This window comes from Lycium barbarum, chromosome 8 (genome assembly GCF_019175385.1).
Source record: "Lycium barbarum isolate Lr01 chromosome 8, ASM1917538v2, whole genome shotgun sequence".
Taxonomy (NCBI): Eukaryota; Viridiplantae; Streptophyta; class Magnoliopsida; order Solanales; family Solanaceae; genus Lycium; species Lycium barbarum.
In genome coordinates, this window is record NC_083344.1 from 4267414 (window position 1) to 4293731 (window position 26318).

At 31.9% G+C, this 26318-nt stretch overlaps 1 protein-coding gene across 1 annotated transcript; it reads left to right on the plus strand.

The window, feature by feature from the left end:
• LOC132605759 (ankyrin repeat-containing protein NPR4-like) lies at nucleotides 1-15484 on the plus strand. Its single transcript, XM_060318989.1, has 5 exons — nucleotides 1-488; nucleotides 1689-1817; nucleotides 2005-2052; nucleotides 2543-2979; nucleotides 14737-15484. The coding sequence occupies exons 1-5, from the start codon at nucleotides 413-415 to the stop codon at nucleotides 15346-15348; spliced, it is 1302 nt and encodes a 433-aa protein (XP_060174972.1). The 5' UTR covers nucleotides 1-412; the 3' UTR covers nucleotides 15349-15484.
• The last annotated feature ends 10834 nt before the right edge of the window (nucleotides 15485-26318 follow it).

The following is a 26318-nucleotide window of genomic DNA, read 5'->3' on the forward strand; positions in this document are numbered from 1 at the left end:
TTGAGTTTGTGTGTTTTTATAGAGAGTATTTTGTAAGAGAGTTGTGTTGGGAAACACTTGTGTGAACCCTTCTTTGGAGTGATCTTGTTATTCTCTTTTGTTGTTTTGTACTCTCTTTTGTATCGGTTGGTGCTAGTAAATTTGCTTCTCTTTTGGTTGTGGATATAGATCAAGTTGACCGAACCACGTTAACTCTTTGTCTTCTGTTATCTTTGTTATTGTCTTTAATTAGCTACTTTGTCTAATTCCGCACTATCCTGGACTCCGGATCCTAATAACTTACTAATTACTCCATCAATTTTATCTCATTTCAGTTTATTAATATTAGCAAGTTTAATTGGCAGATTTAGCTATAGAGTTGACAGAACGTTATCGTGATACGGCCAAAGCTGACCTAGGGCAAACTGCTTTGATGGTACTTGCTGCGAAGGAATTTGCACTCCTTCGTGGTGATGGTTTAAACAGTTGGCAACGATTACTCTTCCGTTGTGAGTTTAACCTCCTCCTTTTTTGAAAGATTACTAGTGTATCCATTCTATATCCTGTGACGCGAGTTGAATGTCTGAATAGTCACTCAACTTTGTTATCTTTAAAAAATCATTCAACTTTACCTGATTAACTTTCATAATCATTTTAGCCGGAAATACAATTTCTGATACCTATTCAATGACATGACAACTATAAACTTTTAGAAAAAAATATTTTAAAAATTTAAATCAATATTTAGATATATTTAGGATACAATCCATCCTAAACCCGACCCAATTCTTAATCCAACCCCGTTTAAATGGGTGACTCTCTCTCTCTTTCTCTCTCTCTCAATGACATGACAACTATAAACTTTTAGGAAAAAATATTTTAAAAATTTAAATCAATATTTAGATTTATTTAGAATACAATCCACCCTAAACCCGACCGAATTCTTAATCCGACCCCGCTCTCTCTCTCTCTGTGTTTATATATATATATATATATATCATTTTAACTAAAAGAATACGATGGTTCTTCAATTCTAACATTTTAAATATTAGAGATGTCATTAATAACATTTAACCATCGTATTCTTTTAGTTAAATGTTATTAGGGGCATCTCTTATATAGTCAATCCATTTTGGGTGGGGGTGTTATTAAGAATTGGATTGGATTTAAGATGAATTTGGTCCTAAATAAATCTAAATACTGATGATTTTAATTTTTAATTTTTTTTTATAAATTTATAGTTGTCACGTCATTGAATAGGTATCAAAAAATGTATTTCCCGTTAAAATACCATAAAGATAACTAGGTAAAACTGGTTGACCATGAAAAATAACTGAGTAAAGTTGGATGACCACGAAAATTAGTTAGGCAAAATAAACTTTGACAAACAAAACAAAGTTGACTCTAATGGCCGGTTAGTATAAGCTGAGTGATCATTCAAACACTCAACTCTTCGTGTGGCCCTCCTTCTTTTTACATTTATTCCAAAAAAAAAAGTGGTACTGCTACATTGTTCGAACTTTTAACTCTGAACTTCTTATTTTATGTTCAATTGCGTGCTTTTGTAGCCACATAAATGTCACGGTATATTTAAGACTATGCAGTAGGTCTAAACAATAACTAAATACCGTTAATGTATAAAAATGAAATGGATGTAATATAATTGTAAATTGTGTTTAATTAGTCACTTTAATTTCTTTTCTCTTCAGATGTTCCTACTTCCGAGGGTCAAAAAAGAATACCGACTGACATCAAAAACATAAGCAATGAACCACAAATGTTTAATGCAAAAAACTGCTGGCTTTCACCAATTTGGGAACGGATTTACTTCGGTGCTTGTGAGTTGTCTTATCATCTTTCCTTTTTCCTTCAATTTTCAAGGGAGACAATTTTCCTTCTCAAGAGGTTTGGGCACAAGAAGTTTTGAAGTTTTACATTCTCATCAAAACGAGAAAAATGATATAGCATGCATTTCCATACACACAATGTCTAACTAATAACTTAATTGGTTTATTCGCATCACAGTGATCACGAAGTTGGGTGGCCTTCTATTTGATGTTCTTGAAAGATTAGGTTAGTTCTCTCCTACTATCTTGGTTTCACTATTCAGCTTTTAAATTCACTGTTCCCCTATTTCATACTACCTCCATATGCGGTAACTTCTGAATTTCGAGAGTCAAACAAAATTTTCTTTAGTCGCATTTTTTTGATATGTTTTATAAATATTTTGAATTCTCAATTATTGTGACTTATAGTAATTTTTACAGAGTTTCCAAATATGTAAGTTTCATTTAAAAAAATTTAAAGATTCCATATCCGAATTGATGATCAAAATTGAAAAATTTAACTCTAAAAAATCCGAACTGTGACACATAAATTGAAACAGACGGAGTAACATGATGAAACGCTAGATAAGGATGAAACCCACTAGAATAGACTAGGCAGAAATTGGATGAAATCCTAGTTAAGATTTGTTATTTCAACCCCTAGATTAATTTCCTTCCACATTGGGTCCTTCAAAGCTGTTTTGCTCATCATCGTCTGGCCCCATATTTGCATGCAGTGCCTCCTTTGAAACTCATCCGAGACAAAAAGTCAAAATATTACAATGCACTTAAGCTTGTCGAATGCTTGTGCAAGAAAATTGAAAGTTTGAGTTTCGTTGAAGTTCGTAGAATTGTTGGTGCTCCTCTCCTTGCAGCTGCAAAAAATGACAACTATGAGCTTGTTGAAGCTGTCGTGAGAAAATTTCCTTCACTGATTTACGTAAGTGATGTCGAAACTGGAAAGAGGATATTTGACTTTGCGGTAGAGCATCGTTGTGAAAATGTGTTTAACTTGGTCCATCGGATGAGTCAGCATAGAGCCTTGTTTATGGATTCATTAGACTTGTCTGGCAATACTGTGCTGCATTTGGCTGCAAAACTGGCGCCAAAAAATAAATTAAACCTTGTTCCTGGCGCGGCTCTTCAAATGCAACGAGAATTACAGTGGTTTAAGGTAATTATTTACTCATTTCGTCTCAAATTCTTTGTTGTGTTTTCTTTTACACACCTCTTAGGAAAATATTAATTAGGAGGAATTTTTGATTATTTTAATTTTATTTATGTCTTAAGATATAATTTTTTTTATTTTTTTTAATTTAAAGTCACCTTCAGGGTGGGGGTTAGGCCAGACCCCTACCTTGTACATTAACAACCAAAAGGAGAATACAAGCGCTCGAGGTATGAAGTGCCTAACCTCATATACAGTTTGTAAAGTAAAGAAGATGCCCTTTGCTTCAATCCTTGCTAACCAAGGCCTAGACTTAAAAGGTTCACAAAATTAGGACCAAAGGTCACTATACAGAGGATGAGAATATGACTCTCTTGATCGTAGTTAAGCTTCCAAAAGTATAAGATTAGACTATACATGAACCACATCAGAGTATTTGATGTTCTTGATCTTTTTGCTCCTAATCCTAAAATTAGGAAGTCTCTATTTAATCATATTGACAAGCCCTTTCACTTGTCTTGGAAGTTCTTCAAAGTTGGCTTAGACTCTGTTACCTTTCATCGAGCACTCGTCAACGGTAACACACTCAAGTCGTATAGCACCTTAATCTACAACGAACGATAGTAGGACTATCGTTAACTAAAGGGAAAACTAGAATACGGTACATCGAACGACAAGCTCATCTTATAACAATAGCCAACACTTCTCTAAACTTTCGTTTCTTTATAATACATATATCACAACAACAACAACGTATCCAAGATTCTTTCATGATTTTCCAGCCAAATAGTCACATACAATGATCTCACAACAGTCCGACATACAACAACACTTCAACTATGATTTCCAATCTTTATCTCACCAATTCTTAATCAAACAAGTTGGCTAGGACTTATACAAGCTTAAATATATGTAGAAGGGACATAATCTTACTTCAACGTAGAACAGCCTCAAAACTGAGCTTACTTCACTTTGAAGAATTTCCCAATTCAAACACAACAAGAAGAAGAACAATCTAACAAGCACCACAAGATTCCCGATGTTTGATTCACGTTGTTTCTCTTTGATTCTACTCTAGGATGATATGAGAACCTTTTGAGAGTATACTCTAGGATGATATGAGAACCTTTGGAGAGTATTTTAGGATGTATATAATATGTAGATGATGAAAAATGAGGTCTCAAATGGTTGTATATAATCTGTAGATGATGAAAAATGAGGTCTCAAATGGTTGTCAACGAATGAAATGAAACTTCCACCGCCACTGATATATGGTGGAATATACGGACAGTAAAAATGATGTAACGATCTGTAAAATCCATCCTATTTCTACCAAATTCTGAGCCAACTCTCTGAATCTATTTACGGTCTCTCAGACAAATCATACGGTCCGTAAAACATAAATACAGACCGTACTTCCCCCCGTAAAATGAGTAACTTGCCAAATTCTGATGAAACGTATTCTCTTCGATTCGTTAACCTCTAAACCTTCTATACTTACTAAACATGATAATAAACCCTTGTAACCTTAAGGGTTAACATGGATGACCACTTATAACCTCAAAGATAATCTCACTCCCCGAGCTTACGTTGATTGATTTACAAAGAAACTTATCGTACGAGAATACGGGATGTAACAATGACTTGGTGAGCGAAACTACAAATGTGTTCCCATTTTTCTCCACATAGTACGTCAGAAATGACTCATGAACTTTACATCTAGGTCAGAAGTGATAGATTTAGGAATTCCATGAAGGCGCATGCTCTCTTTGAAATACAAATAAGAAATACGTGAAGCATCATTAGACTTGTGACATGGCACAAAAGAGCAATTTCGGAGAATTTATCACATTCCTTCGTAGAGTCTTTGACAATCCTAAGACAAAACCCATGCTCACATCTTCTCAAGGAATAGGTAATGGATTCTACATACCCGTATTTTGATTGTTGGTGTTTACTAAGTGATAAATATGACACATTTGAATATATCGAATGACATCACGTTCCATGTTCAGCTAATAATTTTTTTTACAAGAGCTAAAGTCTTAGCTCCTCCAAAGTGTCCGGCAAATTCTCTATTATGAGCTTCCCAGATAATAGAGCCTCCCAGGCCCGTCTTGTATTTCATCAATCAAATGTCAATAATATCATGAAAGTATGAATGAATATGCGTTCACCATGTAAATGCATAATATCAAGTCAATATCAAGGATACATGTCCTTTTCATAGTTTAGACGAGATGTGGAGTGATGATTCAATCAATTGTGGGCATCAAATCCCAAATAAACAGGAATCATACCACCTAGTGGGTTTATCTACCATCTTCATGGCCCGAATCTCTATCACTTTACATATTTATTTCATGTTTTAGTTACCCATACAAATACACTGGTACCCGCACAAGTGCTCGCCACCTCGTGAGTACGCGACCCCCATTTCCCCATTACGCCCCTTATTTAGATAAATCAACACATAACACTACATAAAGGGTCTAGTACCTCTCAATGTGCTTGAATTCGAAGCCGAAGAGTCACTCCGCGGCTTTCCCGTTCCTCTGAGCTTCCAAACAAGCTTAATCTGTTCAAGTACGGTATTTACATAAGATCATGAATCTATCGATACCCACATTTCCATATAAAGAATTCGGGTCCAAAAAGTTAACCTACAACCCCGTCCTAAACTCCAAAGGTCAAAACGGTAATTTATTGTGAAATCAAGTTCAACACAGTCAAAATAGTACTCTACAAGATCACACGAATCCAAAAATACCCATATTGGTATGCTTTAGTTCGGAACCCAAAAATGAACCTGAAAAGGTAATCCCGAGCCCCTAAGAATCCTAATCAAGCCTTTAATTTCATAAATCTCATAAAAAACCCATTCCTATGGGAACCCTCATTTTACTACTTATTACTCATGAATAGAATCATTAATTAATGAAAGGAATCATCAATAATCACTTAGATTAAGGTTAGGAACTAACCCCAATGAAGAAACTTGCAAATAGCACTAGAAATCACCTTAATCCAAGCTCTATAACATCTAAAATAGGTTTAGGAAAGTGAAATACGAAATGGGAGTTATATTCTGTCCAGGCCTAATTTGCTCTTAGCAAACGCGGCCCAGCCACACGAATGCGACCCCGACCCAGCCCAACTCATCACGATCGCAACAGGGCCATCGCAAACTCGATGGGTCAGCCTAATCCAGCCCAAACCCCCCTTCCTTCTTTGCAAACGAGAGCCCAATCTTGCGATCGCGACCCTCTCGGTCCACCAAGCCTCGCTAACGCGAGCTTTCTACGCGAACGCATAGAAGGAAACCAGTAAAAGCTGAAACCAGAAAAATCTGGTTTTACCAAATTTCAATCTGATACCTGAAACTCATTCAAAACCCCTCGAATACAACCAAATATGCATTTTAATCATAAAGCACACTACGAACTCGCTTGCGCACTTGGAATTCTCCAAAGAGGTTACCTTGATTCGGTGTTGACCAAGGTCAACTCTAAAACATCAAAAACTCAACTTTCCAACCAATGACCCAAATCACACCCAAATGCCTCGGGACCCGAACCGAAGGCTCAACTTAGTCAAAAATCACATTTTGGACCTAATGTTGACTTTGGTCAAACATCTCCATTTCTTTCACTTAGAAAACTCAAATTTCACTATAACCAAACAAAAACCCACATGATTTCCTCGGGAACAGTGTCACTCATCCTCACTAGTCATAAATGCTTATATGAAGCTACAGAAAGGGTATGTGGAAAAAAATAAGACAAAATTCTCAAAATGACTAAGCGAGTCATTGCACCAAACCGATTGGTAACCTCTTCTTATTCTTCTTGTTTTTTGCGATGATCTTATAATTTAATGGTGTTAAGACAATCTTTACTCCACCTTTGTTGAAAGAATAAGTATTATTGTATCCATCAGAGAGAGCTCGACGATCAAATTGCCAAGGGCGGCCAATTAATACATGACAAGCATCCATTGGAACAACATCGCACCAAACTTTATCTCTATATTGTTTCCAATAGAGAATTGAACACAACAACATTTAGACACCTTAACTTTATTGCCTTTCTGAACCATTGAACTTGTATGGATGAGGATGTACCTTAGTTGAAATTTTTACTTTTCTACCATGTAATTTGCTACTACATTCTCACAACTTTCATCGTCTATAATGAAATTGCAAACTTTCCCTTTGGAGTTGCATCTTGTGTGAAAAATTATGACGATGCCAACTTTCATCTTCTGTCATTATAGCAGTGTTAAGGACTTGACACCACCATAATCAGTGACAACTTCTTCTATCTCATCTTCATTCAAGATTTCTAACTCTTCTCCATTCTCATTAATACCATCAATAACTTCTTCTTCTACCACAAGTGAGATAATTCATTGATTTGGACAATCAGAAGCAACATGTCCAAAACCTTGACACTTGAAGCATTTTGTCTTGGAAGCACGACCAGCACTAGGCTCCTTATTGGAAGACGTTTAAGGGGTTACCTTAGATGGTACTTGTGACGTTGAAATATGTTTTTCGCGTCCAGTAGTGACTTCCTTTTGCTTATAAGAACTTGATAAATTTCTCTGTGAATGTTGTTTCTCAACTTTAATAGCCAATTGAGTAATATCATTCAAGATCCAATACGGTTGTAATTGGACAACATCAGCAATATCAAGAATGATACCACCGAGAAAACAAACTATAGTTCCTTAGGCTCATGAAAATCACATTTCATTAGTAATAGTCCGAACTCCATGGTATATTCTTCAACCGACATGGTTCTTTGTCTCAAATTATGAAACATAATGAAAATATCTTTTTTATAATGATCAGGAAGAAACTTACGCTTGAGTTCCTGACGCATCTTATCCCATGTTTTCATCTTACTACGACCTTCTCTGTCTTCTTCGTTTTAGATTCTCCCACCAAATAGAAGTACTTTTTTCAGCTTTACTGTAACAAGCTTGACACACTTCTCATCAGGAATATCGTTAAGTTCAAAAACTCTTTCTACCATGTGCAACCAATCAACAAAATCATCAGGGTGGAGTTTTCCTTCAAAGTCAGGAATATCAATTTTGATTCCCATAACTCCCATATCTTGAGCTGGACCTCGTGAGCGATATCAAAGCAACCCTTCTTGAGATGAAGATTCATCTTCAGCGAAGGAATTGACATTATCTTCCTCACTTACAGAACTAGCATTATTGGCTTCTTCATTTGAAACCTGATTTTGAACAGTTTCTTGCCTTCCAAGCTATGCCTCTAATTTCTTATCTTGGATTCGTAATTCATCTAATTAAATATCACGAACATTTCTTTGATGATGAATTTGACGTCTTTGAGGCATGCTTGGGTCATACAAAGACAAAAAGTATGAATAATGCTCCAGGAAAATTTCCACAAAAGACTGGAGGGGTCACAAATGGTCCCAATTAAAATCCAGACTCCTTAAGCAATTATAGCCCTTTTGATGAAACTTTCCTTGACATACACTTAGTTCACACAACTATGTGACTCAATAGTGTGACACAGAAAGGACAAGGAGTAGTGTTTCAACTAAGAGGCACTTAAACGGTGAAAAAAATAATATGAAAAGTTAAAGCACCATGATGAAAATATGGAAAGATAAAAGGACACAAATGTAATTATGAAAAGAAAGAGAAAAAAAGTAATTATGACAACGAAACGGACAAAGATAGGAATACTACAAAACTAATGACTGATATGAAAATAAAAGGCAAAGCATAGAAGAATACTTGAGCAAGAGCTCTGATACCAAGTTGATGCCAGAACGTTGGGGGTGTGCCAATGTTGGCGAGGTTAAGAACCCCACTATGACACGATAGACGATAAAGAGGCCACCTTGGTTGGCTAATTCCAAAGATAACTCAATTACATCGTAAAAGGAAACACACTCTTGTTACGATCCGCTTTTACGCTCGCGCAAAAAAGGTTCTCATAATTTTAGCTCTTTATCGTGAACAAACAGAGTCGCCACTTAATTCATTGAATGAAAATTAAGAAACCTATATAAAGGTAATTTTTTGAAAGAAAAAAAAAACAAAACCTTTAAATAAAAATTCAGAGAAATAGGTAAGGGTTCTGGTGATCCCCGGGAGAGATGTTAGGCACCCCGGTATTAAGGATCCGCCCAATGCGGTTTACCTACGGATCTAATATTTTATGGCTAAAAATTGTATGACTTGTTTGTAAAAATGTGTTTAATAGTCATATGTATAAAGTAGGAAAAATATGCATATTAATGGCTAGTTAATTAAAAATGGAAGTGTATTTTAATTTTTAGGAAAATGAGCTTTAGTGGGGCGTTGTACTTTTAAAAATCATTTTAGTATTGAATTATGTCCTTAATCCAATTAATGAATTAATTCTATAATTGGGCTGATTATGAGGGAATTAATACCTTCAAATGTACACGGTTTTTTAAGACTTTGAATTATAAGTATAATCCAACTTCTTCATTCGTTAGAGAATTCACTTATTTATAACTCAAAAGATACGAGAGATCTTTAAGCTATTTCAACAAGTGTTTCAACTTTGAAAATCATTTTTAGCATTTCAACTATATCTTCAATTCAATTAATGAGTAAAGAGGAAAGAACTAGCAAATGAGGAAACATTGTAGAGCTTAGCACAGATCTGTTTGGTTTCGAAACCAATTTTAGGAAAAAGAAGCAGTTTAATATGGGAGCAAGTACATTTCATTTGCTATATGGTGTCAAAGAAAACACTACAGGACCATTTTGAAACCTTTTGAGAATCTGCCAACTTAAAATTCACCATCACAACATAAAGATGAGCCAAGCTGAACTAGTACTGAGTCGGATACTCAAGAAACAGGTAAGTAAAGACATGGGCTTGGTTATTTCTGAATTGGTGAATAGTTCAGGATAGGTACCAGATCAATTAGAAGTATGTCAAGCCAATTAATGGTTTGGAACTTAAATAGAAATACCCTCTTCCTCTGCTTCTAAACTATCCAAATAAGACCATCACTAAGCAAGTCAAGGAAGCATATTTGAACAAGATCTGAATAAACTTCAGAACATTACCTCGACTATTTAGTTTAAGACAAATGACTTTTCTTTTAAAGTTTTGAACAAGCTAAAACTTCAACCAATCATGTAAAATGCTAGTTCAACAGCCATATCAGAATGGGACAGAACTTTAAGATATCAAATATCAAAGATTTAGTTTTAAAGAAGAAATTAAGGCACTTCTGCTATGAACTAGGAAAGGAAAAACTTAACGTTACATGTCCAGTCCTCAAACAGAGATTCTAAACGAAAGCAAATGTTTAAAGGCTTATATTTTGAAGTCCTTAAATTATTCTTGAAAGATATTTAGCCAAACATGTATTTAAAAGTATGAAAAGATCATTTAAACTCAACATGCTCTCATTTAAGCTAAAGAACATGAGGACCAGTAACAATCCTCATTAAATTCCAAATAGAATGGGAAAAAACTTAATGTAGAGGACAATGCTCGGGTTAGTACTTATTTAGAGTTCACGAAAATTTATTGATTCATTCATGTTGAAGATGAGAAGGGCCATTTTTTAGCAGGAAATCAGTCCAAAAACCCCTTGGAAGAATACAGTAAAAGGGAAAGAACGATACAGAAATTAAGGTTGAGACTTCATTATGTAAAAAGGCAAGGCCGGCTTGGAAGTCTCACATGCTTCACACAACTTAGATTGGAAAAATAACATAAGCAAAGAATCACAAATATCGACAGATGCTTAACCCTCTTCATCCCGAACCGAAAACAACATTCATCTCTTCATTTAAACGAACAGACTAACATAACGGATATGTAATCGATAAAGCATAAACTGGATTGAAATCCTCTTACGCTTAAACAGCAACTAAGATATATTTAAATCATGCTTCCCTAAAATTAGTGCATCCTAACTAGTGAAATACATGACTGAACGATCATGAATAGATTAAACACACACGAAAAATGAGTGCAGAAATTAAATACCATAATTACATGCCAAAACTTAACAATACAAAAAATAAATAAAGGGGAAAGAATATTACCTGTTGGGAGCAGCGACTGAGGCTACGAGAGCGAAAATGCTTCCTTTCCCCAAAGATTTGAACCTCGAAAGAAGACGAGAGAAAATTTTAAGTGAAAATGAACTTAGGTTTCAGAACTTTAAATTCAGAAAGTTCTTTGTAAGAACACTTGTCTAGCCCTTCCAACCGTGGTCTGAGATGAAGGATATGGGGTTCTATTTATAGAACCCCAAAAGGCTACGGTTTGAATAAAATAACGGAATAGGGCCAAATATACCCCTGTTCTCTTATTTATGCCTTAGCTGCTCATTCTTCTATCTATCTAGCCTATTCCTGTCTTGAAATATCCGCAATATGTGGTAAGTTTTGTTGTCCTTTGTCAAATGTGATGCATACCTGAACAAACGAGTGAATTGGATGTCATACTCATTCACCGACATCTCTGCGGTTTGCCTGAATCCCTTAAATTGCATCGCAAAGCATCTGTTACACTCATGGAAATAATTGATCAATAAATTCATCACAAAACTCCTTCCACGTTAAGGGGCGTGAGCCAATTGGTCGTCTTGCTTTAAAAGATTTAAACCATTCTGTAGCTATATCTTGCAACCCATAGGCAATCAACTTAACCGATCTCATGCTGGAACATTCAAGTCCGTCCAATGCTCTCTGAATTCCATTCAAGAATATCTGGGGGGTTTCAATCTTATTAGCCGCTATAAACACAACAGGTTTCAACTCCAGAAACCCTCGAATCATTTATCGAGTGGCTCATCAGGTTGGTTACATCTGCTATTTCCTCTAGGCATCGTACCAACCCGATGTTGTGTTTGGATATTCTTTACGAAACTGTCCATCACCTGATGGAGCATCACAACTATCATGTCAGCAGTAGTACCACTCTGATTCAGTGATCGGGTTGATGGCCTACCTAGCCGGTACACCTCGACCTCTCCTTCAACCCAACATAAGTTTGGTCGAAGCATAACTCTACCTGTTATAGCAATTGGTGCCTCACGCCCATCAGTGGGTCCAATCCGTAGTTTACCGAGTGATTCCTTGCCATCTATAACCATATCAACGATGTTAGATTCTTACTTGGCTCTTGACCACTTATAACATTTTAATATTTAACAAAGAATGATAAAGGCAAGCCCTATCCAATTTCTGCAAAGTCTCGATCGTCCATATGGTGCACAACATATACACAATTAAGCCTCGGCTAAAGTGGGTGCTCCCAAATCATACCTTAAACCTGAGGCTCTCATACCAATTTTGCCACGACCACCTAGGCCATGACCGGCGCTTAGTAAGATTAAAAATTAGATAGAGTTTCCTCTGTACGAGGAGCAATTCATAAATCCAAACCTGTCAGCACTAAGTAAACAAGAACCCAACATACTACAATACAAAAATATTAAGTCTAAGAGAATATCAAATTCGAATGTCAGTGGCTTTCACAAAAACATTAGAAGTTCCATGTCATGTCTTCACTAACACAAGCCAAAACCAAATTTACAAGACGACTCAAGGAGCAAAATTCTAGCATTTAAACAAAATAATATGCTACAATAGTCTAAACAAAATGATGGCCATACGAAGCAAATGCAAGGCTTACTGGATCAGTTGTCAATTCAGTCTATCACCATCTAAGTCAAAGTGCATCCTCTACTAAATTATTTGTCAGGGGAAAAAGAAAGAAGGAGTGAGGTCAGTTGCATCGACGGAGTGAGTAATAACATCGACCACAACATTTCTTTGGAACAAGCATACATACAAAGTCATACAGTTTATGAAACCATCAACAATATCTTATTTTGAATCAATATAACAATTCATTTAAGAAAAATAGTGGTCAAGTAGGAAAAATAAAATATCTTAAATCCGTTTGTTATTTTTTAACTCATATCATTATATAGTGGGTGGTACCTAAGCCAGAGTTGATAACCTTCTGACAACATGGTTTTACCATAGCCGTCTGACTATTCTGTCAGTTAGGTTCCCTTCTAGAGGGTACTAGCGTGATAATCACAGAGAGCTAGTTCTTTTCTACTAGTGGAGGATGAAATCATACAAGGTGCACCATTTCAAAGATTCCGATGTTAAATAACGATGATCTGGCAAAGTGGATTCCTAAACATTTTTCTTTATAACTCATTATTTCTTATACTTCCTGAGAAGAATCAAATTCCAAAATACATGTAAGCTTGTAGATAGACCCAACTTCAGAACATATCGTTTTAAGCAACACCCACATATTGAATTACACCACTAATTCTATTGCTTGTCCACATGCCAATAATTAAACTTTTGTCAAACCTTTGTAATGCACAAAAATGAATTTTCACACATGCTACAGATGAAAACCAATTAGGGAAGAGGCATCAGTCAAGTATCTAAAGAAAATATAATACAATATGCACCTTTGGGTGTGGCTGAGTTGATTTGAGGGGAGGCTTCCTTAAGGGAGGTTGCGGGTTCGAACCCCTCCTAATGCCTTCTCAGTCGAGCCTGTCGCACAGGGCTTGCCTAGTGCGGTTTACATCTCCTGTGGGGTTTGCAGGCTATTCCACAGTGGGGGGTTTACCCAGTGCTCACCCAACGGGTAGCGGCTGCGGGTTTTCCTGAAGTTTCCAAAAAAAAAAATATTTGAGTATATCTTTTTCCTAAAACACATGAAATTAAATATACAACTTATATGTCTTGAACCCCTCGACTATTAATCATGTTGCCCGTCCTTTCCAGAGATTGGGTTCGTTTGAGACAATGGTGAGCTCATCATAAGCAATTTCCCCAATTAGCTCAGGTTCATCAAAATACTAACTCTTTTCTCTAGCTATTGCCATCCCTTGTTTTGACTAAGTACACCAAATATAAAAATTGTTCTCCTCTTTTTTTTTTCTTCCCATTGATGCTGAAATATTAGAAAACTTGTACTTCTAACCCACTGGGCCATCTGGCAGTTATACACATTACCAAAGAGTATATTCTGGACAGTAACTACTACTACTTCCTAAAGTCAAAACTGATTAATAAATAGATGAGTTATTTAACTCAGTTGAGAGCTTTTGCCGCTGGACAACTTTATGCTAACACCAGTACAACTGTTTTGTGCTATTCTTCACTGCCTCACATCTTTAATTTAAGACCACAAAATTTAAAAATCTCTCTTTATTTCTTACACTCTGTGCCCAATCAGACTAAGACACTTAAATTGAGACGGAGGGACTAGCGTAAAAGGATCAAGGACCATTTATTAGGTTATCAAATCTATCTGTTAGATTTCACGGGAGTTGTGGAAAAAATATTAGCGGGAACTCACATTTAGAAATATAATTTTTGTAGTTTTTGCCATTTTTAGAGTCGGGTTCAACTTCTTGAGGTGTATTTTCTGCTTTTTTAGTATCTTTTTGGTGTTTTAGTACAATTTTTGTGCTGTGTCTTTTAAGAAAGAATCTGATGGGCGCATTTTTAGTGTTTAAGGTTAAAGAACAATCATAATTTTCGTCATATCTAACGAACATAAATTGTTATTTTTTTACGAAACTTAAAAGATTGAAACTGCTCATGAGTTCATGCGTAAGGGATTACTTTTAACCTACCCCCAAACGTACGGGATTATTTTTGTCATTTTCTCACAGTAAGTATGATTCCTTTTGTCTTCGATCACTGACATTGAGTAACGATGTTGTACAGGAAGTAAACAAATTTGTACCACTTTTTGATCGGGAACACCGTAACGCAGAGAACAAAACGCCGAGTGTAGTATTTACTGAGGAACATGCCGAGTTGAAGATAAAAGGAGAGGAATGGATGAAAGGTACAGCAAATTCATGCACAATTGCGGCAGCACTCATTACTACCATTGCATTTGCAGCAGCAATTACAGTTCCAGGTGGCGACCATGGCGAAACTGGACTCCCCATTTTCGCCAAAAATGGTGCTTTCATCGTTTTTGCCATCTCGAATGCAGCGTCACTATTCACTTCTACCACCTCTCTGTTGGTGTTTTTGTCCATTTTGACTTCTCGTTATGCAGAAGAAGATTTCTTATATGCTTTGCCTAGAAGCCTGATCCTGGGTCTGCTCACTCTATTTCTCTCCATAACACTCATGACAGTTAGCTTCAGTGCCGCAGTGTATATTGTGCTCGGGCAGAAGAAAGCATATGTGCTTATACCTGTAGCTGTAATGGCTTGTTTACCTATCATGTCCTTCGTGCTTTTGCAGTCTCCACTCATTGTTGCTTTGATTTCTTCAACTTGGCGTGGCATCTTTGGTAAGAAGAGTAACCGCCCATTTTATTGACGAAATTATTTAAAATTGTTGCGAAGTATTGTACTTTTATCTCAGTTGGAAGACTAAACTGCAAAAGTCCATGTTTGAGATTCTTAAGAATTAAATTCATATATCAAACATTTTATTTTATTGAATAGTGTTTTAAATAGCATTTTATGTGTGCACTGTGCGAGGAATAACAAAAGTGATGCACCAAGGTGTACTAGCATATGCAAGTATTGTGAGTTGTAAGTTCCATCGTTCTCTCACGTGTAAGACCCAACATTCTAGGAGTTCATTTGAGACGTAAGTCCCGAAAACTTTTTAAATTTAAGCCAAAATTGCGTAACAAATTCTTTTTAAAGAAGAAATTTATGACGAATTTGCGGCGAACATTTTTTGCTGCTAAAAAGTGTTGAAATAATTTACTATCAAGGAAATAATTTCTTTTGGTCTCTGGTTCATCTCTTCAATACTTCTTTATATGTGAATCTTCTTTCTCTAATCATAAAAACGAGAATTTACTGTATGGCATTTTCACAAACTTGACTACTTTCTTCTTCTCTTGATTTGCCTTTTTGAGAAGAAGTAGCTTTTGAAGTTTAGAATAGAAGAGACGGAGTAGATAGGGACTGCTATTTTTTCTTCTTCTAAAATTTATATAAGAAATAAATAAGTACAAGTGCTAAAGTCAAAAGTAAGTATGGCTATTAATAGTACTGCAATCTCTATATGACTTAAAGTTGTGGCTTTTATTTTATTCTAGCCATGTGTCAGATGGCAGATGGCTTACTTTGTAAAGGATATATATATATATTTACACTATATAGAAGCACGAGTGGGATATTTTTCTTCGTCCGTTTTCGTAATACAAAATTGAGGGCCCCAAAAAAAATTGTGGGCCCCATATATATTATTATTTTAAACAATAACTAATAATTAATAATTAAAAAAAAATTCCCATATATATTAAACAATAACTAATATTAAAAAAATAAAATTTGGGCCCATATTAAACACCAACCAGTAATTAAAAAAAAAAAGTGGATCCCATATTAACAAAAACAAGCAATATTAAAAAAAAAAGTGAATCCCATATTAAAAAAACAAACAATGTTAAAAAATTAAGTGCTTAGAAAATCAAACAATTAAATCAATAATGATGGATTTATTGCCACATGCGTATCAACCTATTAGTGGAATTATTATACAGCAACATACTTAAAATACTTATATAATTAAAATACGATAGAATTTAATTACTTTTTTATTTTTTCCTTACTCTAATAAATGTGAAAATAGATTAAAGTCATAAAAGAAAAAAAAATATTAAATGGAGATCAAATAATTAATAAGGTAAATTAGTGAAATTATAGTTCTAATTGACGTTTCCTTAAAATATTGTGTATCGTCCGTTTCAAAAATAAAAAATTGTGGGCCCCAAAAAAATTGTGGGCCCCATATATATTAAACAACAACTAATATTAAAAAAAATAAAATTGGGCCCCATATTAAACACCAACCAGTAATTAAAAAAAAAGTGGAATCCACCACATCCAAACTCACGAGAAAAAAAAAAGTGGATCTCATATTAACAAAATCAAGCAATATTAAAAAAAAAAAAATGAATCCCATATTAAAAAAACAAACAATGTTAAAAAGAAAAAAGTGCTTAGAAATCAAACAATTAAATGAATAATGATTGATTCATTGCTACATGCATATTAACCCATTAGAGGGAGCAAATGAAATTATTATACAGCAACATACTTAAAATACAAAAGTGCTTAGAAAATCAAACAATTAAATCAATAATGATGGTTTATTGCCACATGCGTATCAACCCATTAGTGGGAGCAAATGAAATTATTTTACAACAACATACTTAAAATACTTATATATTAAAATAAGATAGAATTTAATTACTTTTTTATTTTTTCCTTACTCTAATAAATATGAAAAGAGATTAATGTCATAAAAGAAAAAATAATATTAAATGGAGATCAAATAATTAATAAGGTAAATTAATAAAATTATAATTCTAATTGACGTTTCCTTAAAAAATCGCGTAAAAAATAACATGACAAGTAAAATGAGTTAAACAAAAAAGGCCACAAAAAAAAAAAGTGGACCCCATATTAACAAAATCAAGCAATATTAAAAAAAAAGTGAATCCCATATTAAAAAAAATAATGTTAAAAAAAAAGTGCTTAGAAAATCAAACAATTAAATCAATAATGATGGATTCATTGCCACATGCGTATCAACCCATTAGTGGGAGCAAATGAAATTATTGTACAGCAACATACTTAAAATACTTATATATTAAAATAATATAGATTTTAATTACTTTTTCATTTTTTCCTTACTCTAATAAATGTGAAAAGAGATTAATGTCATAAAAGAAAAAATAATACTAAATGGAGATCAAATAATTAATAAGGTAAATTAGTGAAATTCTAATTCTAATTGACGTTTCCTTAAAAAATCGTGTAAAAAACAACGTGACAAGTAAAATGAGTTAAACAAAAAATATTTAATAAAAATTAAAAAATAGAAGTTCTTCATGGCCCCATATTAAACACCAACCAGTATTTAAGAAAAAAAAACAAAGAGAAAAAAAAAATAGAACCCACCACATTCAAACTCACAGGAAAAGAAAAGTGGATCCCATACTAAAAAAATCAAGCAATATTAAAAAAAAAAGTGAAATCCATATTAAAAAAAACAAATAATGTTAAAAAAAAGTGCTTAGAAAATCAAACAATTAAATCAATAATGATGGATTTATTGACACATGCGTATCAACCCATTAGTGGGAGCAAATGAAATTATTGTACAACAACATATTTAAAATACTTATATATTAAAATATGATAGAATTTAATTATTTTTTCATTTTTTCCTTACTCTAATAAATGTGAAAAGAGATTAATGTCATAAAAGAAAAAATAATATTAAATGAAGATCAAATAATTAATAAGATAAATTAGTGAAATTATAATTCGAATTGACGTTTTCTTAAAAAACCGTGTGAAAAATAACATGACAAGTAAAATGAGTTAAACAAAAAATATTTACAATTTCTATTTTGTTTCATTTTAAACATGTAAAATTAATATAATAATTTGAATTAGAATTATCCAAATCAAAATTTGATAAAAAAAATTATATGTATTACTTTACTATTACTACTATATAGAAGAGTCGGTTTATAGAGGCAAGATCGTCGTCCGTATTCGGTCCTACTTTATTATTTAACGGCAAAAAAATCCTTTGTGGTCCCACCCACTTTTTTATTTAAGGACAAAAAAATAACTTTTTATACTTTATATTACCAACTCTTCTAAAAAGTAGATAGAAATATTTTATTATATTTCTATTTTTCTACTATATAGAAGCATCGATTTACCCATGCTTCGTCGTCAGTCACTCTTAAAAAAAAAGGGGAGGGTGGACCCCACCCTCTCCGAACTCATGAAAAAAAGTGGACCCCACCCTCTCCGAACTCATAAAAAAAAAGTGGACCCCATATTTTAAAAAAAAAGCCAACGTCAAAAAAAAAAAAAAAAAAAAAAGGAACGTGCACCCATATATTAAAAAATCAAATAATATTCATGTAATTCCCAAAGTATATATATTTAAAAAATAAAATATAATTTAATTACTTTTTAATTTTTATTCTTACTCTAATAAATAAATGTGAAAAGAGATTAATATCAAATGAATAATTCTAATTCACATTTCCTTAAAAAACCATGCAAAAGACAACATGACAAGTAAAATAAGCTAAACCGAGAATATTTACCAAAAATTAAAAAATTGCATTTCTTCGTTTAAATAGAAAATTAATTTCTACTTTGTTTCGTTTTAAACATGTAAATTAATTTAATAATTTGAATTAAAATTATCCAAATCAAAAGTTAATAAAAAACAATAAGTATTTTACATCTTTAAATTAATCGAATTAAAATTGAAAGTATCAACTGACGCTTAAATATTGCTATTATTTTATCTCAAAGAGAGGAAAATAGTTTTCTTTTAAACAAATCTTCTCTTTTAAAAAGTATTAATAAATTTTCGTAGCAAATACGAATATAATAAATTTCTAGATACGGAGCACAAACTACAGTGTTATACTAATCGTATTTGGAACATAGTGTGTGTGTATATATATATATATATATATATATATATATATATATATATATATATTATCACTATCTAAACACAACTACATATACATAGATACACTATAATCCGAAGTGTTGGGCCTGTGCGCAATTGATTCCTTTTCGTCGTCCGTTGTGGCATTTACGTAAATAAGTTCAAAAGTATGGGTAAGGTACTATTCCTTTTAAAAGTATGATCGCACTTGATTTTTCACTTCACACGCTTTGGTACTATTTCTTTTAAAAGTGTAGGTCCACTTGATTTCTTTACTACCATTTGACAAATGCTTTTTGGTCATGTGGGCTCCACTCTACTTTCAATTACAATTGATAATTTTAGCTATTTTCTAAAGCTGAGAACTCAAATATACGAATTAATTACAGTTCAAATAAATTACTATTTTATTTTGTTTTATATCATTGTAGTGCTTCCTCTTTTAACTGTTAATTTACTTTATGCAAGGTCTACACAATCTTCCTTTTTCATTTGACAAAATTTAGTGAGGTTCATATTAAATACCAATCAGTAATAAAAAAAAGAAAAAAAAAAGTGGAACTCACCACATTCAAACTCACGAAAAAAAAAAGTGAATCCCATATTAACAAAAATAAGAAATATTTAAAAAAAAATCGTAAATCCCATATTAAAAAAACAAACAATGTTAAAAAAAAAGTGCTTAGAAAATCAAACAATTAAATCAATAATGATGGATTCATTGCCACGTGCGTATCAACCCATTAGACGGAGCAAATGAAGTTATTGTACAACAACATACTTAAAATACAAAAGTGCTTAGAAAATCAAACAATTAAATCAATAATGATGGATTTATTGCCACATGCGTATCAACCCATTAGTGGAAGCAAATACAATTATTGTACAACAATATACTTAAAATACTTATATATTAAAATAAGATAAAATTTAATTACTTTTTCATTTTTCCCTTACTTTAATAAATGTGAAAAGAGATTAATGTCATAAAAGGAAAAATAATATTAAATGGAGATCAAATAATTAATAAGGTAAATTAGTGAAATTATAATTCTAATTGACAATTTTTTAAAAAATCGTGTAAAAAATAACATAACAAGTAAAATGTTTCCATGCTTCGTCGTCCGTTAAGCATTTAAAAAAATAAGTATGGTCCCCATATTAAATACCAACTAATATTATGGTCCCCATATTAAACACCAACTAATATTAAAAAATTCAAAAAAATACCAACCAATTAAGCATTTAAAAAAAAAAGTATGGTCCCCATATTAAACACCAACCAATATTAAAAAAAAAACACCAATCAATATTTAAAAAAAAAAAGAAATAAATAAAGTCGAACCCACCATCTCCAAACTCACTGGGAAAAAAAAAGGTGAATTTCGTATTAACAAAATCAAGCAATATAAAAATAAAAATAAAAAGATGAATCCCATATTAAAAAACAAATAATGTCAAAAAAAAAAGAGTGCAGACTTTCTATTCGTAGCAAACACTAATATGATAAAGTTTTAGATACGGAGCACAAACTACAATGTTATATGAAAAGTGTTTTGAACATAGTATCCCATATTGACAAAATCAAGCAATATAAAAAATAAAAAATAAAGTGAATCCCATAATAAAAAAACAAACAATGTCAAAAAAAAGTGCAAACTTTGTATTCATAGCAAACACTAATATAATAAAGTTTTAGATACGGAGCACAAATTATAATGTTATATTAATCGTGTTTTGAACATAGTATATATATATATATATATATATATGCATAAAAATAGTGCAAACTAATAATGTCCAAAAGGGTGGGCCCCATACTAAATAACACCAAGCAATATAAAAAAAAAACTATATAAAGCATGGGTTTAGACCCATGCTTCGTCGTCCGTTGTCACTTAAAAAAAACGAGGGTGGCCCCATACTAAATAACACCGAGCAATAAAAAAAAGGAAGAAAAAAATGAAACTCACCATCTCCAAACTTATGGGAAAAAAAAAGTGGACCCCATATAACAAAATCAAGCAATATAAAAAAAAAAGTGAACCCCATATTAAAAAAAATATAATGTTAAAAAACAAGTGCAAACTTTCTATTCGTAGCAAACACTAATATAATAAAGTTTAGATATGGAGTACAAACTACAATGTTATATTAATCGTGTTTTGAACATAGTATATGTATATATATATATGCATAAAAATAGTGCAAATTAATAATGTCAAAAAAAAGTGCACCCCATATTAAAAATATTAATATATACTTTATATATATTATCACTATTTAAAAATAACTACATACACATAAATGAATTATAATCTGAAATGTTTGGCCCGTGCGCATAAGCCGTTTAGTACAAATAAAACCAGCAGTACTTACAAACTTACGAATAGCTATGAAAGAGCTGGAGAGAGAAAATTACTCGAGGTAGAAGGCGATGCAATGAAATGCAAAAGATGTTAAGAGCGAGATAAAAACAACGCTGAAAAGTTCTCACTATTTAGAAGAGTGAGTTCAACTCACTTTTAGTCGTCCGTTTTCCATTTAATAATAATAACAAATTATGGACCCCACCCATATATATTAAAAACAACAATTAATATATAAAAAAAAAAAGTGGGCCCCATAATTCTATGGCATATATATATCCGTTCCAATTTATTTTTTAAAAGTTGTGGGCCCCATATATATTAAACAACAACTAATATTAAAAAATAGTGTAAATTAATAATGTAAAAAAAAAAAAGTACATTCCGTATTAAAAAATCAAACAATATTCATGTAATTTCCAAAGTATCTCATTAAGTCAATAATGATGGATTCATTGTCACGTGCGTATTCGTAGCAAACATTAATATAATAAAGTTTTAAATACGGAGCACAAACTACAATATTATATTAATCGTGTTTTGAACATAGTATCTCATATTGACAAAATCAAACAATATATATAAAAAAAAAGTGAATCCCATATTAAAAAAAAAAACAATGTCAAAAAATAAAAAGTGCACACTTTGTATTCGTAGCAAACACTAATATAATAAAGTTTTAGATACGGAGCATAAATTACAATGGTATATCAATTGTGTTTTGAACATAATATATATATATATATATATATATATATATATATATATATATATATATATTATATGCATAAAAATAGTGTAAACTAATAATGTCCAAAAGGGTGAGCCCCATACTAAACAACACCAAGCAATATAAAAAGTAAAAAAAAAAACTATATAAAGGATGGGTTTAGAGACCCATGCTTCGTCGTCAGTTGTCCCTTTAAAAAAAAAGGATGGGCCCATACTAAATAACACCGAGCAATAAAAAAAAGGAAGAAAAAAAGGTGGAACTCGCCATCTCCAAACTGATGGGAAAAAAAGTGGACCCTATATTATCAAAATTAAGTAATGTCAAAAAAAAAAAAGTGAACCCCATATTAAAAAAAATATAATGTTAAAAACAAAAAGTGCTGGCTTTGTATTCGTAGCGAACACTAATATAATAAAGTTTTAGATACAGAACACAAACTACAATGTTATATTAATCGTGTTTTGAACATAGTATATGTATATATATTATATGCATAAAAATAGTATAAACTAATAATGTCAAAAACAAAAGTGCACCCCATAAAGGGTGGACCTCATACTAAACAACATCAAGCAATATAAAAAAAAAAAAAAAAAAAAAAAATGGAACCCACCATCTCTAAACTCATTGTAAAAAAAAGTGAACCCCATACTAACAAAATCAAGCAATATCAAAAAAAAAAATTAAAAAAAAATGCAGACTTTGTATTCGTAGTAAACATTAATATACTAAAGTTTTAGATACGGAGTACAAACTATAATGTTATATTAATCGTGTTTTGAACATAGTGTGTGTGTGTGTGTATATATATATATATATATATATATATACTGCAAATTAATAATGTCCAAAAAAAAAGTGCACTCCATATCAAAAAATCAAACAATATTCATGTAATTTCCAAAGTATCTCATTAAGTCAATGATGATGGATTCATTGCCACGTGCGTATCAATCCATTAGTGGGAGCAAATCAAATTGCTTTTCTTCAAAAAGTTAAGTAGTCAAACCATACTGTTTTTTTTTATTTTTTATATTAGCCTGAGATCTAATCTAAATATTAAACTGTTGTATTTACTATTCCGCCATGTCATTTATTTGTTATGTTCACTAAAATAAATATACTTAAAATATTTATATTTTAAAATAAGATAGAATTTAATTACTTTTTTATTTTTATTCTTACTCTAATAAATGTGAAAAGAGATTAATGTTGTAAAAAAAAATATCAAATGGAGATCAAATAATGAATAAGGTGAATAAGTCAAATTATAATTCTAATCGACGTTTCCTTAAAAAGCCATGCAAATGACAACATGACAAGTAAAATGAGCCAAACCGAGAATATTTACCAAAATTAAAAAATAATATTTCTTCATTTAAATAGAAAATCAATTTCTACTTTGTTTCATTTTAAACATGTAAAATTAATTTAATCATTTGAATTATAATTATCCAAATCAAAATTTGATAAAAAAAAATAATAAGTATTTTACACCTTTAAATTAATCGAATTAAAATTGAAAGTATCAACTGATGCTTAAATATTGCTATTATTTTATCTCAAAGAGAGGAAAATAGTTTCCTTTTAAACAAATCTTCTCTTTTAAAAAATATTAATAAATTTGCCGATTTTGTATTCGTAGCAAACATTAATATAAATAAAATTTTAGATACGGAGCACAACTATAATATTATATTAATTGTGTTTTGAACATAATATATATATATATATATATATATATATATATATATATATATATATATAATATCACTATTAAAAAACAATTACATACACATAGATGCACTATAATCTAAAGTATTGGGCCCGTGCGCAGCACGGGCATAGGCCGTCTAGTATATATAAAAGAATTACTGATCCGGCTACTCTTCATTTTTTTAAAGTTCTACCCTAGATGTATGACACATGTCCCATTTTAATATCCATGGTGATGATTTAATTAGCTAAATCAAAGTACTTAACTACGGTTAGGAAAATATATCTTTACATATTTAAATCTAGAAAATCTTGCCTTCCTATAAATTAGCAGTAAATTGCCCATTAATGTTAATTATTTTTTCAGTCCAACCTCCAATACTTAGCCATGTTATTTAACTTTTTACTCTTTAATTATACGTATATGCATTTCACTGTCGCCAATTTTATATAAAGAAGATGTGATTATCTTAGTTTTCTAAATTGATAAGCAGGAATCTGTTCAATGACCGAAAAAATGGTAAAGCAAACTCTTCAAATTTGGAGGCTTAATTGTTGACGTATTGTAAATAATAAAAAAGTAGTTATTAATAATGTGAATTCGGCTTCCATAAAGGATTTCATGGGAGCAAATATATGGAAATATCATTATAATAACTATGGTTAAGATCCAATTTCAACTAATTAAATCTACACCATGAATATTAAAATGAGACATGTGTCATCCATCTAGGATAAAACTTGGAAAAAACAGAAAGAAGGGAAATGGAAAGAAGTCATATCCAAGAATTACATGTGTTGTATTCACTAGTCAAAAATACAATTGTGATTTGTGTTAGATGAATCATGTGAAGCCTGTAGATTGATATTATTTTTTAAATATTTTCTTTATACATGAGTCAAAAAGCAAGTATTATTTGCTACGACAAATTCTCAGAGAATACATTGAGAATATAAATAATTGCTTAATTTACTACTCTACCTTTAAGAGTTATGCCATGTTAAGCTTGTGTACAAATTTGTGACTTCAATTATTTGAGAAGTGAACAAATATTTCTCTTAAATTGATTTTGTGTATTGTTCCCTACGTGAATAGCCATGGTGCTGCATCATTAAGTAATTTTTTGTTTTTTGTTTAAATCCAAAACAAAATATGATGCAGTTACTTAAACAAATTAGAAAATGATCCTTAAACATAATTTGTCTTCTACGATTGATTTTGGCATATGTTGTCACATTAAATTATAACAACCATTTTGATTCCTTTTGTCACATTAATTGCAACAACCATTTTGATTCCTTATTCTCATTTCAGACATGGCTAGACAAGGACAAACTCGAATTACTCCAAACGGGAGTAGTGGTAAAGGTCGAGCAAAAAGACAACATAGAAGAATGCACCGTCAAAGGACTAAATTCAGTAATGATTCAGACTCTGAACCTAAAGTCATCAAGAATGTCTCAAGGACAATACAAAATATCTTTAGGGAGGATAGAGTTTTGCGTAAGGAAGGAGAAAAAAATATGAAGAGTTTCGAAAATTCAAAATAGACTCATTTGCGTCTATACCAAATCATCTTCGTCTTTTTGGGAAGAAACTGGCAAAATTAATGCTTGAACATTTTAAATCTGTTTTAAACTGGGATGACAACCAAATTGTATTTTAGAGCACCATAATTACTGGATTTTCAAAAGTATAAAGATGAGAAAAAGATATCTTTTAAAGCAAATTTTGTACTTAATGACTAAAAATGTGAAATGCTATACTATCTATATATTTATCATAAAAATGGGAGAATCAAAAGTAATAAAGTTGATAGATCAAAATGCTTGTACATATAAACTTGAACGACCCTACTTTTCAATCAAACACGCCTTCTATATACATTTATGTACAAAAATACCAATACATATTCTAATAAATGTACAACTAGGTATAAATTATCTCATTGCCACTATCATTAATCTCTTTAACTAAACATCATATCATTGAAATACCAACAGAAGGAGACTTA

What these genes read in the sequence shown, in the direction of transcription:
- LOC132605759 (XM_060318989.1), top strand. Translation starts at nt 413, where the DNA reads ATGGTACTTGCTGCGAAGGAATTTGCACTCCTTCGTGGTGATGGTTTA. An exon ending in GCAACGATTACTCTTCCGTT is followed by an intron (nt 489 to 1,688) that starts GTGAGTTTAACC and finishes TTTTCTCTTCAG; the next exon opens with ATGTTCCTACTTCCGAGGGT. An exon ending in TGATGTTCTTGAAAGATTAG is followed by an intron (nt 2,053 to 2,542) that starts GTTAGTTCTCTC and finishes ATTTGCATGCAG; the next exon opens with TGCCTCCTTTGAAACTCATC.